Consider the following 14,094-nt stretch of genomic DNA (forward strand, 5'->3'; position numbering starts at 1 on the left):
GGAGCCTCAAAGAAGACCTACACTGCCCAAGGCCTGTTTTGAGCATGAAATATGTAGGATTTGAAATTCATAACACCTTGCTTTTATTCTGTCTGTATTTTCTCTCCCTCCCCAGCTTCAGCCGATTGTTCAGTTCCTCCTCTAGCCCTCCACCAGCAAAAAGGAGCTACCCATCAGTGAATATCCACTACAAATCTCCCACAGCAGCTGGGTTAAGCCAGCGTCGCAGTCACACTCTGTGTCAAATCTCTGCCGGGAACCGAACTCTTGAGTTTTTCCCAGATGAGTAAGTTTGGCAATGATTTTCTTTATCAGAAACTAGAAGGGCTGCTTAACAGTGTGTGTGCTTTTGTAGAAGAGCTGAGTTAAACTATGGTAGCAAAAAAAAAAAAAATCAGGAGAAGTCTGATACCGTATTTCTCCGAAAATAGAACCAGATCTTATATTAATTTTTGCTCCAAAAGATGCATTAGGGCTTATTTTCTGGTTAGGTCTTATTTTGGGGAAAATATGGTACTAAATGTGTCCGCCTGGCTGACGATCTTAACTGGGGCTTATATTTGGGGTAGGGCTTTTATTAAGAGCATTCTGGAAAATCCTGCTGGGTCTTATTTTGGGAAAAACACGATAGCACCATTTATGACTAGCAATTAAAAAACAAACTTTCACGTAATTCATAAAAGCTTAGGCTTTTTAATAATGTTTGTTTAATCGGAAAAGGTTATTCCAATCTCCTGCTGATTTTGAGAATTCATGCTGATAGGATGTCAGCAGAGCTTGCCTGTTCCGCAGTTGGCTAGAAGCCCACAGTTGGAGATTTTCATTTTGGTTATTATATGCTACTAAACAAATAAATATCACCCTTCCTCCTATTAGATTTAAATGCAGAGCAGAACATTTAAAAAGAGGAAAACAAGTTTCTTCCTCTTACTAATATTGTATTTAGATGATGTGCACAGAGAAATAGGTTTGCAAAGAAGAGAGGAAATTTTCTCTAGTCCTAAATAATATGTATGAAAGGTAGAGATCCATGATGGCAAACCTATGGCATGCAGAGCTCTCTCTGTGGGCACATGTGCAGTCGCCAGCTGTTCTTTGCGGGTGCCGGAGCACAGGAAAACGGTCTGAAAAAGGGCAAACAAACCAGGACATTTTTCAGGCCGTTTTCAGGCTGTTTTTCGGGCCATTTTCAGGCTGTTTTCTGGGACATTATTTGGGCTGTTTTTCAGGCCATTTTCAGGCCGTTTTTTGGGCTGTTTTCAGGCTGTTTTTCAGGCAATTTTTAGCCCTAGAAAACGGCCCAGAAAACAGCCAAAAACCCGGCCAAAAACAGCCAAAAAACAGGCATGTGCACGCTGGCCAGCTTGTCTTCGGTTTTCTGGCACTCCAGCGCATGCACATGTACTTCCATGCTCGCGCGTTCTGGTTTGAACAATAGCTTCATTTAACAACTGTGGTGTTCATTTAACAACCGTGGATTCGCTTAATGAACCATGGTGATTTGCTTAAGGACCACTGCAATAAAAAATAAAATCAGGTTAGTCAATGACAACGGGCTTTAGAGGCAATGGCAGGCTCCGTACTGGCATAAATTGAGGACTTCCTGTACTGGATTCTTCCCTCTCTTCCTACTGCTTTGGGACCTTTCCTTGTCCTCTTGGTCTGTCCTTGTCTTCCTCCTGATCCTTCTCTCCTCAGTGACTGCACATCATCGGCACGCCGTGAGCAGAAGCGAGAGCAATACCGTCAGGTCCGCGAACACGTCAGGAATGATGATGGCCGCTTACAGGCCTGTGGGTGGAGCCTACCAGCCAAATACAAACAGGTAATGTTCCTTGGCTAACAGACAGGAAGATGTGACAATTAGGGAGATGTGTCAGCAGAGCCCTTCTGGGCAGGAAGTGCGTTGTTCCCTTTCTACACTGATTCCTTTTTGTAAGGGGTTGGCTGCTGGGGGTTCTCAGGGGTTCAGGAGAACCTCTAGCTAAGATTCTGTGCCGTTCGGAGAACCCCGAAATCCTACTCCTGGCTGGCTCTAATGTTTTGTTCCTTATTTCCTTATTTTAAGCAATATACAGTGCATACTTACCAATGGTTGCTCAGGATCCCACTGCCTTCAGCGGAGCGTATTTACTAGAAAGCATATTTAAAATAGCAACTGTCCCTTCTTTGGTCAATTTTCTCCAATTTATCCCTCTAGTAAGGAGTACAATTCATATGGTTAAACTCATCACCTGAAGATGACAAGAATCAACATTTTCCAAAACCTCCAGCAACTTTCTTGTCATACAAATACACAGCTCTGTGCCATGAATGAAGAGACACAGGGACAGTTTTTCCCCCATGCCATCACTCTGCTAAACAACTAATTCCCACAACACGGTCAAACTATTTACTGTATTACTATTATTCTTCTCATCCTTCCTATTAGCCAATCTCTCCTTCTACTTATGATTATAACCTTCTTCCTTGTATCTTTACGATTTATATTGTTTTATTTAGTTTCCTAGTATAATTTTTATTGCTTATTTGGTACCCTGTGACTATCACTTAAGTGTTGTGTCTTATGATTCTTGATGAATGTATCTTTTATGTACACTGAGAGTTTATGCACCGAAGACAAATTCCTTGTATGTCCAATCGCACTTGGCCAATAAAGAATTCTATTCTATTCTTCATCCCCAACAGTTGAGTCCCAACGGTGGCCAAGAAGATAATCGGATGAAAAATGTCCCTGTGCCTGTTTACTGTCGCCCCCTAGTGGAGAAGGATCCTACCATGAAGGTAATGTCAACCGTGGGCAAATTTTTCCCTTTCTTACAGTGGGAAGATTTCCACCCTCCAGTGTTGGACCATTTACAACTTCTGGAGGCAAGTTGTTCCACTGGTTAATGGTCCTCACTGTCGGGAAATTTCTCCTTAGTTCCAGGTTGCTTCTCTCCTTCCATCCATTGTTTCTTGTCCTGCCCTCTGGTGCTTTGGAAAGGAGGTTGACCCAGAGTAATAGAATAACAGAATAACAGAGTTAGAAGGGGGCTTGGAGGGCTTGGAGGAGTCCAAGCCCTTGCTCAAGCAGGAGACCCTATGCTATTCCAGACTCCAACTCATGAAGGCAAGTTATTCCACTGATTCATTGTTCTCACTGTCAGGAAATTTCTCCTTAGTTCTAAGTTGCTTCTCTCCTTGATGAGTTTCCACCCATTGCTTCTTGTCCTGCCCTCAGGTGCTTTGGAGAATAGCTTGTCCCCTTCCTCTTTGTGGCGACTTCTCAAATACTAGAATACCGCTATCGTGTCCCCCCCCCATCACGTCCCCTCTACAAGCATTTCATTGTGACACTATTCCTATCGTTATCGAACCACAACCTATGGACATATTGGCCCACCAATGCAGAAAGAAAGATTGCCTTTGATCTCTCATGTCTTCTTTCCCTTTACAGTTATGGTGTGCAGCTGGTGTGAATTTGACCGGCTGGAAGCCTGGGGTGGAACCGGATGTTGCAAACGGTCAAAAGCCTGATCCGGGATGTGACCCACTAACCTGTGACAGAGAGATGGAAGGAGAGAATACGAAGAGTAATCACACATCTCCAGAAAAGAAAAAGGTTGGGCATATAGCTGACTCTGTTCATATGTGTAGGCATTCAGGGTTCCCCCCCCCCCCCGGGCTGGATATAAAACAGAGTTTTTCTAGGCTAGATAATCAGCATAAGATGATATCTTCCTGAAAGATAAAATCACCTTGCATTTTAAGTCATATCAATACTGTTCACTTAATTTCTAAGACAGAGGTGGGTTTCAAGAGGTTCTAACCAGTTCTGGAGAACTGGTAGCGGAAATTTTGAGTACTTCAGAGAACCGGTAAATACCACCTCTGACTGGCCCCGCCCCCATCTATTCTCTGCCTCCCGAGTCCCAGTTGATTGGGAGGAAATGGGGATTTTACAGTATCCTTCCCCTGGAGTGGGGTGGAATGGAGATTTTATAGTATCCTTCCCCTGGAGTGGGAAGGGAATGGGGATTTTGCAATATCCTTCTCCCAGGAGTGGGGAGGGAATGGGGATTTTGCAGTATCCTTAGTCTGAAGTGGGTAGGGAATGGGGATTTTGCAGTATCCTTCCCCTGGAGTGGGGTGGGGATGGGGATTTTGCAGTATCCTTCCCCTGCCACGCCCACCAAGCCCTGCCCACAGAATCAGTAGTAAAAAAATTTAAATTTCACCACTGGATAGAAGTCTGTCCAAAGTCATGTCGCGATATGATGGTCCAGCAAGTATTTCAACCTGGAAAGGTTGTTCTGATGCAACGTGCAACTTCCCACTCTTTGCCCTCCACCCGGCCATGTGCCCATTACCCTTTTGCTTTCTCACAGACCAAAGAACTGCATGAGATGGATGCCACATCCAGTAGAGTCTGGATCCTCACCAGCACCTTATCGACTAGTAAAGTGGTTATCATCGATGCCAACCAACCAGGGACGGTGGTGGATCATTTCACGGTTTGCAACGCCCACGTTCTTTGCATCTCCAGCATTCCAGGCAAGCAGAGGCAGATCTTGGGACTTTTTTAAAATAAATAAATTCTATTTGCCACCCCATCTCGCCACAAGGTGACTTTGGGAGGCTTACAAAGGCTTGTCATTCCCTATCATGGATTGATTGATTGATTGATTGATTGATTGATTGATTAATTATATCTCTATACCGCCTTTCTCCCGTAGGACTCAAGGCGGTGTACAGTCAAGAAAAATATAGATACACAAACATCATAAAATTGCTAATTAAAATTATTATTATAACATCGTTTGGCCCAATTAAATAGAACCTAAAATTAGATAACATTTTAAAAAAACATTCACATGTTCATATGTTTAGCCCCGCTTGTTGGAACATGAGGGTTTTGAGGGCACGGCGGAAAGCACGGAGATCAGGGATATTTCGTATCTCCGGGGGCAGTTCATTCCAAAGGGTTGGAGCCCTCACAGAGAAGGCCCTCCCCCTGGGAGTCGCCAGTCGGCATAATTTGACTGACGGTACCCTGTGTAGTCCCTCCCTGTGAGAACGAACTGGTCGGTGGGAGGCTATTGGTGGCAAAAGACGGTCTCGCAGATACCCAGGTTCTAAGCCATGGAGCGCTTTAAAGGTGATAACTAACACCTTGAATCGCACCCGGAAGACCACTGGGAGCCAGTGCAGCTCGCGTAGGAGAGGTGTTACATGGGCGCAACGATTGATCCATAAATGTTCAGTTGTTGCTTTCAAAGCTTGTAATTCATAAGAAATAGATTTAGCAGACTAGAATCAAAGCTACTTTACAACATTCATAAAAAAAAAAAAACAGTCTCCTACTTCCATAAATCACAATACAGGCCTGTATGGGCAACTTTGAAATTTAATATGGAGGCTGGGGCTTGGTGTCCGGTGTCTGTTAGCTTTCTTTTGGGAGAAAAAAAACCCTAGTGATCTAGTCCTTATGATATTCAGAAGCTTCTCAATGGAAACTCGTTGTATTGTTAAGTCATAATTAAAAAGAAACTAGCTTTGGTAGCTAATGTCTTATCCAAGCCTGAAATTTGGTTTGGCTAGACATAGTGAGATGGGATGATTTTTAAAAAACCTGAATGTGAAGTAACTTTCATTCTCACTTGTTTCCAAATATTCATCCTAATCTTTTGGAAATTGAATGGCTATTTAGCCTGGAAAAGTGGCAATACGCAAGGCTACGTTCACAGTATTTGCCAAACCTTAAAATACCTTTGAGATTGCTTTCCAGGGATGTGACACGTTGACCTTGCCTCTGCTGGCTGGGGAATTCTGGGAGTTGAAGTCCACAGTGGCCCAGGTTTCTTAAAATACCAAGGAGGTTGTTTTAACACAGTCTAGTCCAGAGGTCTGCAACCTTAAATACTCAAAGAGCCATTTGGACCCGTTTCCCACAGAAAAGAAAACAGGGTGTGTCATCAATCACATTCGCCAATGGAGCAATTTTGCGGGTTGTAGAGTTATTATTATTATTTATTATTATTTATTAAATGTATATGCCGCCCCTCTCCAGAGACTTAGGGTGGCTCACAATACAATTAAAAAAAAAACCATTCTAAAAACATTTAAAAGATTAAAAAACATTAAAAACCTTAGAACGCATTCACACCATTCATGGCCGGATCTCGCCAGATCGCAAAGCGAGATCAACGGCCCCAGGCCTGCCAGAAAAGCCAGGTCTTTACAGCTTTTCGGAAGGCCAGTAGGGTGGGAATGGTCCGGACCTCAGGAGGTAACTGGTCCCAGAGAGCTGGGGCAGCCACAGAGAAGGCCCTCCCCCGCAGGCCCGCCAGCCGGCATTGTTTAGCTGACCCGGGACCCGGAGGAGACCAACTCTGTGGGAGCTTACCGGTCGCTGGGAGCTATGCGGTAGAATAGAGAGGAGAGTTCGCTCCTCTCGGGCTGCTGTGGGTAACCCTGGGAGACAGCCTTGAGAAATATATGTCTGGAATGTGCTCCTGTCTTTGGCTGCCGTGTTGCTTCGCCGGTTTCCCATCCTCCTTGCCTATGGCAACTCGAGAGCATGCCAGGGATGCTTTGCAAGTTGACATGGTATATAAGTCTAAGTGCTATTGCTATTGCTATCTTTGCAGCGGCCTGTGATACTGACTATCCTCCTGGAGAAATCTTTCTAGAAAGGGACTTGAATCCTGAGGAATCTTCGGGAACAGATGGAGTCTTAGCAGGCATCACTTTAGTTGGCTGCGCAACTCGTTGCAATGTTCCTAGTAGCAATTGCTCCTCTCGTGGAGACACCCCCGTGTTGGATAAAGGACAAAGTATGTTTCCAAAATGTTTTAAGGACAGGGGTTTTTTTTCCTCAGCTTGCTTTTACTTAATTAAGCCTGTTTATGGTTCTTTTACTAGAACGACCTTGAATTTAACGGTACAGAATTAAAATAGATCACCCAAATAGCTCAGTAGATAATAAAATCTTGCTGTCCAGAACTATATGAATGTGTCCTGCCTATCAAGAGGAAAAAAGAAAACAAGAGAAAACTATACACATTACTTGTTCCAAATGACCTAGTTGAACTTCCACAGGGTTTAAGCAACCACCCCTAAGTCTGGATTTAACCAGGATAATCTTAGTGAAGGGAAAAAGGCCATTGAAATTTTCAGGATAAATATTGGGTGGCAGTAGATTGTGCTTTTCGATTATCAATATTCTGATAGAGATGATTTTTATCTTTTTTTCTAACTGGCAAACGGAATTCAGTTACAACACTACTTTTCTTTGTTGAAATCCCATTAAATGACAATTAAAATTGTCTTCCATTTTCCTTCAAGTTACCAAATTGTTTTAATAATAATAATAATAATACAAAATCCGCACCTGTCAACTGCAAATGACCACACTGCTTGGATCTGCATACATACTACATTAATACATTACAACATCCTCTTGGGAAGAATTTGATGCTTACATATAAAAGGCCAACACCAGCTAAAGAACTGGCAGCTGTCACTTCACAGATAATAACATTGGCCTATCTGATTTGAAGGGACACGGTGGCTCAGTGGCTAAGACACTGAGCTTGTCAATTGAAAGGTCGGCAGTTCAGTGGTTCGAATCCGTAGCGCCGCGTAACGGGGCGAGCTCCCATTACTTGTCCCAGCTTCTGCCAACCTAGCAGTTCGAAAGCACCTAAAAAATGCAAGTAGAAAAATAGGGACCCCCTTTGGTGGGAAGGTAAGAGAGTTCCGTGCCTCTTTGGCATTGAGTCATGCCAGCCACATGACCACGGAGACGTCTTCGGACAGCGCTGGCTCTTCAGCTTTGAAACGGAGATGAGCACTGCCCCCTAGAGTCGGGAACAACTAGCACATATGTACGAGGGGAATCTTTACCTTTCCTTATCTGATTTGATAGTTGGATAAAAATGCCAAATCCAGTCTAGACAACCATAATTTTTTAAAAAATTTATATCTTACGGGACTCCCGACGGTTCTGAATGATTTTGCCTTTTAAAATCTATGATGTGTTTTTTTGGGCTGGGACCTGCTTTTCTCTGTGAATAGCTGGACCAATATCTGTTAAAGGTAACCATTCTTTTTCTTCATCTTTTTCTTCGTCTTCAATGTCACCATTTTACCTTCAGATGAAGTGGCTGCAACAAGCAATGGTAGGATTGATCAGTCCCAGTCCACCGAAGAGGCCACCGAAGCCACGGAGGTGACAGAGAACGGTGTGAGCGAAATGGAGCCAGCCCAAGTCCGGACTGGCCCCCTTACAGAACATGTGTTTACCGATCCAACTCCAGCTCAGGCACCTGCAAGGCAGAACAGGTAAAAGAAACATTGATTGTTCTTGTCCATGGAAAGTCCCAGGAACTCAGCAACAAATGGAAAAGGGACAGTCAGTTGCAGAGTAGAGAATGCCATGTTAAAGAAGATCAAAGCTTGGCCAGATATAAATACCGTATTTTTTCGGAGTATAAGACGCAGCTTAGATTTTGGGGAGGAAAATTGGAAAAAAAAAATCTGCCTACCAGGTATCCATCTGGCTAGCGTCCTTAGTCTGGTCAGCTACAGCACATTAGTTTGCTGAGTTTTTATCCCCTGCTTGGGGATAAAAAACAGCATCTAAGGCACAGCTGAGAGGAAGCAGCAATGAGAAAAGCAGGCAAAGCACTAGGGGAGATCGCTTCACTTGGCTAGCGCCTAGTTAGGGCTTGAAAAAAAGCTTATAAAGAACAGCTGAGAGTCAGAGCAAAGCATGGAGACAGCTTCACTTGCTAGCGCCTGGTTAAAGCACAGCAGAGAGTTGAAGGAGCAGGCAAAGCTGGGAAGATCGCTCGCTAGCGCCTCGCTAGTGCCTCGTTAGGGCTGAAAAAAAGCTTCAAAAAAGCTACGTTCGGAGTATAAGACCCACCCAAATTTTCAGCCTCTTTTTTTTGGGGGGGGGGAAGGTGCGTCTTATACTCCGAAAAATACAGTAGTCCTCAATTTACAACAGTTCGTTTAGTGCATTTATGACAGTTGAAGCATCCCAGGGTCACTTGATAGCCATCTGCGACCTTTGCACCCGGTTTCCTACTAGCAAAATCAATGGGAGAGACCAGATTCACTTAACGACCACTTGATTTGCATAACAACGGCAATGTTCACTTAACAACCATGGCAGAAAGGTCTTAAAATCGGGCATGACGCACTAAACTACTACCTTGCTTAGCAACAGTGGCCCCAATTGTGTTCGTAAGCCGAGATTACACGTAGAAAGCATTTTTTTTACCCCATACCATCAGGCACTTTTAAAGGATGTTTTTTTCTGTCAACAGTGAGAATGGACATCCAAAAGTGGAGTCGAGCGTGGCAGTGCCGGATCAAGAGGCAAATGGCAATACCGTGGGAGCTACCACCAGTGCCGCCCCCACCATGTGGCTTGGAGCACAGAACGGCTGGTAAGAATCTCAGGCTTTGCTTTCACAGCCCATCTATTATTAGTAATCCATCAGACCTCAGTTAGAGAGCCACTTTGGTCTAGTGGTTAAGGCTAGAAAGAAAGAGACCGTGAGTTCAAGTCTCACCTTAGCCATGAAAGCCAGCTGGATGACTCTGGGCCAACCACCAGGAGATTGTGAGTTCTAGTCCCGCCTTAGGCGTGAAAGCCAGATGGATGACTTTGGACCAATCACCAGGAGATTGTGAGTTCTAGTCCCGCCTTAGGCGTGAAAGCCAGATGGATGACTTTGGACCAATCACCAGGAGATTGTGAGTTCTAGTCCCGCCTTAGGCGTGAAAACCAGATGGATGACTTTGGACCAATCACCAGGAGATTGTGAGTTCTAGTCCCGCCTTAGGCGTGAAAGCCAGATGGATGACTTTGGACCAATCACCAGGAGATTGTGAGTTCTAGTCCCGCCTTAGGCGTGAAAGCCAGATGGATGACTTTGGACCAATCACCAGGAGATTGTGAGTTCTAGTCCCGCCTTAGGCGTGAAAACCAGATGGATGACTTTGGACCAATCACCAGGAGATTGTGAGTTCTAGTCCCGCCTTAGGCGTGAAAACCAGATGGGTGACTTTGGGCCAATCACCAGGAGACTGTGAGTTCTAGTCCCGTCTTAGGCATGAAAGCCAATTGGGTGACTTTAAGATGCATGGATTTCAATTCCTGCAGGCTGGGGAATTCTGGGAGTTGAAGTCCAGACATCTTAAAGTTGCTGAATTTGAAAAACACCAGTCTTAACTAGGTAAAAAGCAAGCTCTCCTTCTAGTTGACTCAATTTGTGATGATTTCATAATCATCTTTGTAGTTTTTTTTTTGCCAACTTGCCATTGGCTTACTCTTAATAATTATTTTTTTTCAATGTCAGATCTGGCCTATAGCTGAGGTTTTTGTCCAGGAGCTCCCACCAGAGTACTAACTAGACCTGAGCCTGTTTAGCTTCTGAACCCAAAGAAGATGATCCAGATGTTGTCCCTGTACTGCCAACCTAATCTTGTCTAATATTCCCTCCCTGCCAGGTTGTATGTACACTCAGCAGTGTCAAACTGGAAGAAGTGCCTACATTCCATCAAGTTGAAGGATTCAGTACTAAGTTTGGTGTAAGTAGACAAGATGAGTTTGAGGGTTTTATGGATAAATATGTATGAAATTACCGTATTTTTCAGAGTATAAGACGCACCGGAATATAAGATGCACCTTAGTTTTTGGGGAGGAAAATAAGAAAAAAGCTGATTGGCAGGTGGATCAGCCTCCTGGAATACCCCCAATCAGCTGTTCCCAGAGGTGAATTTTAGTGACAGGTTACTTGGTTGTGAGCTCTGTGCCTTGCTTCTTTTTTCTGCCTCTGAAACACTGTTTCAGAAAAAACTTTTTTTCCTGCCTGAAAGTCTCCGAAACAGAGCTTCAGAAAAAAAGCCTCTGAAGCTCTGTTTGGAGGCTTTTTTTCTGAAGCTTTGTTTCTGATGCTTTTTTCAGCCTCTGAAACCTCCATTTGAGAAACTGGGCGGGGCTACATTCGGAGTATAAGACGCACCCAGATTTTCACCCTCTTTTTTTGGGGGGGGGAAAGGTGCATCTTATTACTCTGAAAAATACGGTATGTACAATATTACTTGTTAAAATAAAATGAAATGAATTAGAACTTGCATATTTGCATTAAAAGTCTCTGTCTTTCTCTCCGTCTCTCCCCCTGTCTCCCTTTCCCTCTCCCTCTCTCCTACCTATCAAATTTCTACACTGTTTGGCTCACATGACTGACTCTGGGTGGTTTCTTACATACCACCTCCAATCTCAAAAAAGCTAAATTAAACCCTACATTACTGATATTGCAAACTTTGCTGTTATTTTTCACTGTAAGAAGGGACGCGGTGGCTCAATGGCTAAGACATTGAGCTTTTCGATCGAAAGGTCGGCAGTTCGAATCCCCAGTGCTGCGTAACGGGGTGAGCTCCCGATACTTGTCTCAGCTTCTGCCAACTTAGCAGTTCGAAAGCACGTAAAAAAATGCAAGTAGAAAAATAGGGACCACCTTTGGTGGGAAGGGAACAGCGTTCCATGTGCCTTTGGCATTGAGTCATGCTGGCCACATGACCACGGAGACATCTTCAGACAGCGCTGGCTCTTCAGCTTTGAAACGGAGATGAGCACCGCCCCCTAGAGTCGGGAACGACTAGCACATATGTGTGAGGAGAACCTTTACCTTTATAGTAAGATATTTAGGATACTAAATTTTTATGATTGTCATACTGCAGAATTCTCAAATGCACATCATTCTTTTCCACCTCAAAGTTACCTCCATGTAACTTGAAAAATTATGTTCCTCTTTCCTCTGTCTATTTAGGCATGTGAAAGGGCGAGTTCTTGTGGCTCTGGCAGATGGGACCCTTGCCATATTCCATCGGGGAGAAGGTAAGGGGTCAGTTGCTATCAATGATCCAGTTGCTGAAAACTGGAAAAAGTAATTAACTAGGATTAATTACCGTAGTTTCAGGGTGCACTTGTAAAAACCAACTTGTCTCATGGCTGCGTAACACTACAGTTGGTAGAATCTAGCAGACAGGAAACATTTTGGTGTGTTCCAGGGGTGAAATCCAGCAGGTTCTGACAGGTTCTGGAGAACCAGTAGCGGAAATTTTGAGTAGTTCGGAGAACCGGCAAATGCCACCTCTGGCTGTCCCCAGAGTGGGGAGGGAATGGGGATTTTGCAGTATCCTTCCCCTGCCACACCCACCAAGCCACACCACGGCCACCAAGCCATGCCCACAGAACCAGTAGTAAAATAATTTGGATTTCGTCACTGGTGTGTTCCATAGAAATTTGGGGTATGTATACTCCTATTTAGAGCTTCAAATATTAACTTAGGTTTGGATCGGATTATGCTTCCAGAGTTCAGGGTCTGGAATAGGGGCCTTAAAAAAACAAATTCCAATTCAGCTCTATTAAAAAAAAGTTCATTCTATCTGGGCGGTTTGATTGTAGAACCAATTGCTTCCTTTGCTGAACCAGGGTGGAGAAGCATGGATTAGAGGCACTTTAATCTAGATTCCTAAAGCCAAGGTTGGATCCAGTCACCCAAAGGGACCTGTTCAATTCAGTGGTTCTGAAATTCTTAACAAAGAAGTGCCTGATTCCTCAAGAGGATTCCAGTCTCAAGACTTCTCTTCTCTTCTCCTCTCCTTCCCTCTTTCCATTTTTCTCTAGATGGTCAGTGGGATCTCAGCAACTACCATCTCATGGATCTGGGCCACACCCATCATTCCATTCGCTGCATGGCCGTGGTATACGACAGAGTGTGGTGTGGCTATAAGAACAAAATTCATGTCATCCAGCCAAAGACAATGCAGATCGAGGTACCAGGAGTATCTCATCAGGGTTCTACGGCTATCCTTAGGGAGCCCCTTCCTTCTCTCTGCTTTTTCATGGGATATTAAAAGCTCAATTTACTTTTTTTTTTTTTAAATTTGATTTATATGCCGCCCTTCTCCGGAGACTCAGGGCGGCTTACAATGCGTTAAGCAATAGCCTTCATACTTTTGTATATTTATACAAAGTCAGCTTATTGTCCCCACAATCTGAATCCTCAATTTACCTACCTTAGAAAGGATGGAAGACTGAGTCAACCTTGAGCCTGGCGAGATTCGAACCTGCAGTAATTGCAAGCAGCTGAATGATAATAACAGTGCTTTAGTCTGCTGCGCCACCAGAGCTCCCTTACTTTGACAAATAAGGGTACATGAATCAGCCAGAAGTTGTGATCACTGTAGAGAACACTTTTATTTTCGCATAAGCTTTTATGGACCACTTGAAAACAGTCCCACCCCTCCACCAAGGTTCAGTTGCATCCCCTAACTCAGGGGTCCTCAAACTATGGCCTACGGGCTGGATACGGCCGACCGAAGCCATTAATCTGGCCTGCGCGGAATGAGGCTGCCCCACCACATCGCCCTGCCTATCCACCAGCCCCCACCCACCTTCTGGAAGCCAGGAAGACCAAAAACGGGCCCATTTTTTGCCTCCCCGGCCTCCAGAGAGAGGGGGGAAGGAGGGACAGAGAGAGGGAGAGAGATACACACCCCAAGGCAGCTACCTTCTTTCCACCACCCGGAGCATAACAAATTAAAGTTTAATGTGTGTATTGTTTGGACTGCTAAATTGACCACGCCCACCCAGTCACATGACCACCTAGCCACGCTCACCCAGCTAGTCCACCCCCCCAACAGTCTGAGGGACTATGAATTGGCCCCGTTTAAAAAGTTTGAGGACCCCTGCCCTAACTTTTGGTGTCCCCCCCCTTCCCCTGAGCTCTTCCTAAAGTTTATTTATTTATTTATTAGTTCAATTTATATGCCGCCCTTCTCCGGAGACTCAGGGAGGCTTACAATGCGTTAAGCAATAGCCTTCATACTTTTGTATATACCTGCTTAGTAGGGCTTAATTGTCATCAAGCTGTAATTTTTCATGGGCCAGGAAAGAAAATTTATCAAACCAATGGGGGAAAGACCTCACTGATGTCATTTATTTTGCTTTTAATTAAATTGAAATTAAATCGAAGTGAGATTTTGTCCTGACCTGGCTGAATTCTTGACTCCTTTGGGGTGTGCCAC

At 44.3% G+C, this 14,094-nt stretch overlaps 1 protein-coding gene across 3 annotated transcripts in view; it reads left to right on the forward strand.

Annotated features, from left to right (window-relative positions):
* The window catches only part of MAPK8IP3 (mitogen-activated protein kinase 8 interacting protein 3), a 66,530-nt gene that overhangs the window by 46,740 nt on the left and 5,696 nt on the right, over positions 1-14,094 (forward strand). For all 3 annotated transcript variants that reach the window (XM_070955429.1, XM_070955428.1, XM_070955427.1), the window contains 11 exons: positions 116-286; positions 1,699-1,825; positions 2,689-2,784; positions 3,440-3,604; positions 4,371-4,536; positions 6,633-6,818; positions 8,142-8,328; positions 9,321-9,443; positions 10,510-10,590; positions 11,832-11,899; positions 12,692-12,840. In XM_070955429.1, coding sequence (XP_070811530.1) covers positions 116-286; positions 1,699-1,825; positions 2,689-2,784; positions 3,440-3,604; positions 4,371-4,536; positions 6,633-6,818; positions 8,142-8,328; positions 9,321-9,443; positions 10,510-10,590; positions 11,832-11,899; positions 12,692-12,840 — 1,519 coding nt within the window. The remainder of the gene's footprint in view (positions 1-115; positions 287-1,698; positions 1,826-2,688; positions 2,785-3,439; positions 3,605-4,370; positions 4,537-6,632; positions 6,819-8,141; positions 8,329-9,320; positions 9,444-10,509; positions 10,591-11,831; positions 11,900-12,691; positions 12,841-14,094) is intronic.

Source organism: Pituophis catenifer, unplaced genomic scaffold (assembly GCF_029215685.1).
Source record: "Pituophis catenifer annectens isolate HBS135680 unplaced genomic scaffold, rPitCat1.0.hap2 SCAF_16, whole genome shotgun sequence".
NCBI classification, from domain to species: Eukaryota; Metazoa; Chordata; class Lepidosauria; order Squamata; family Colubridae; genus Pituophis; species Pituophis catenifer.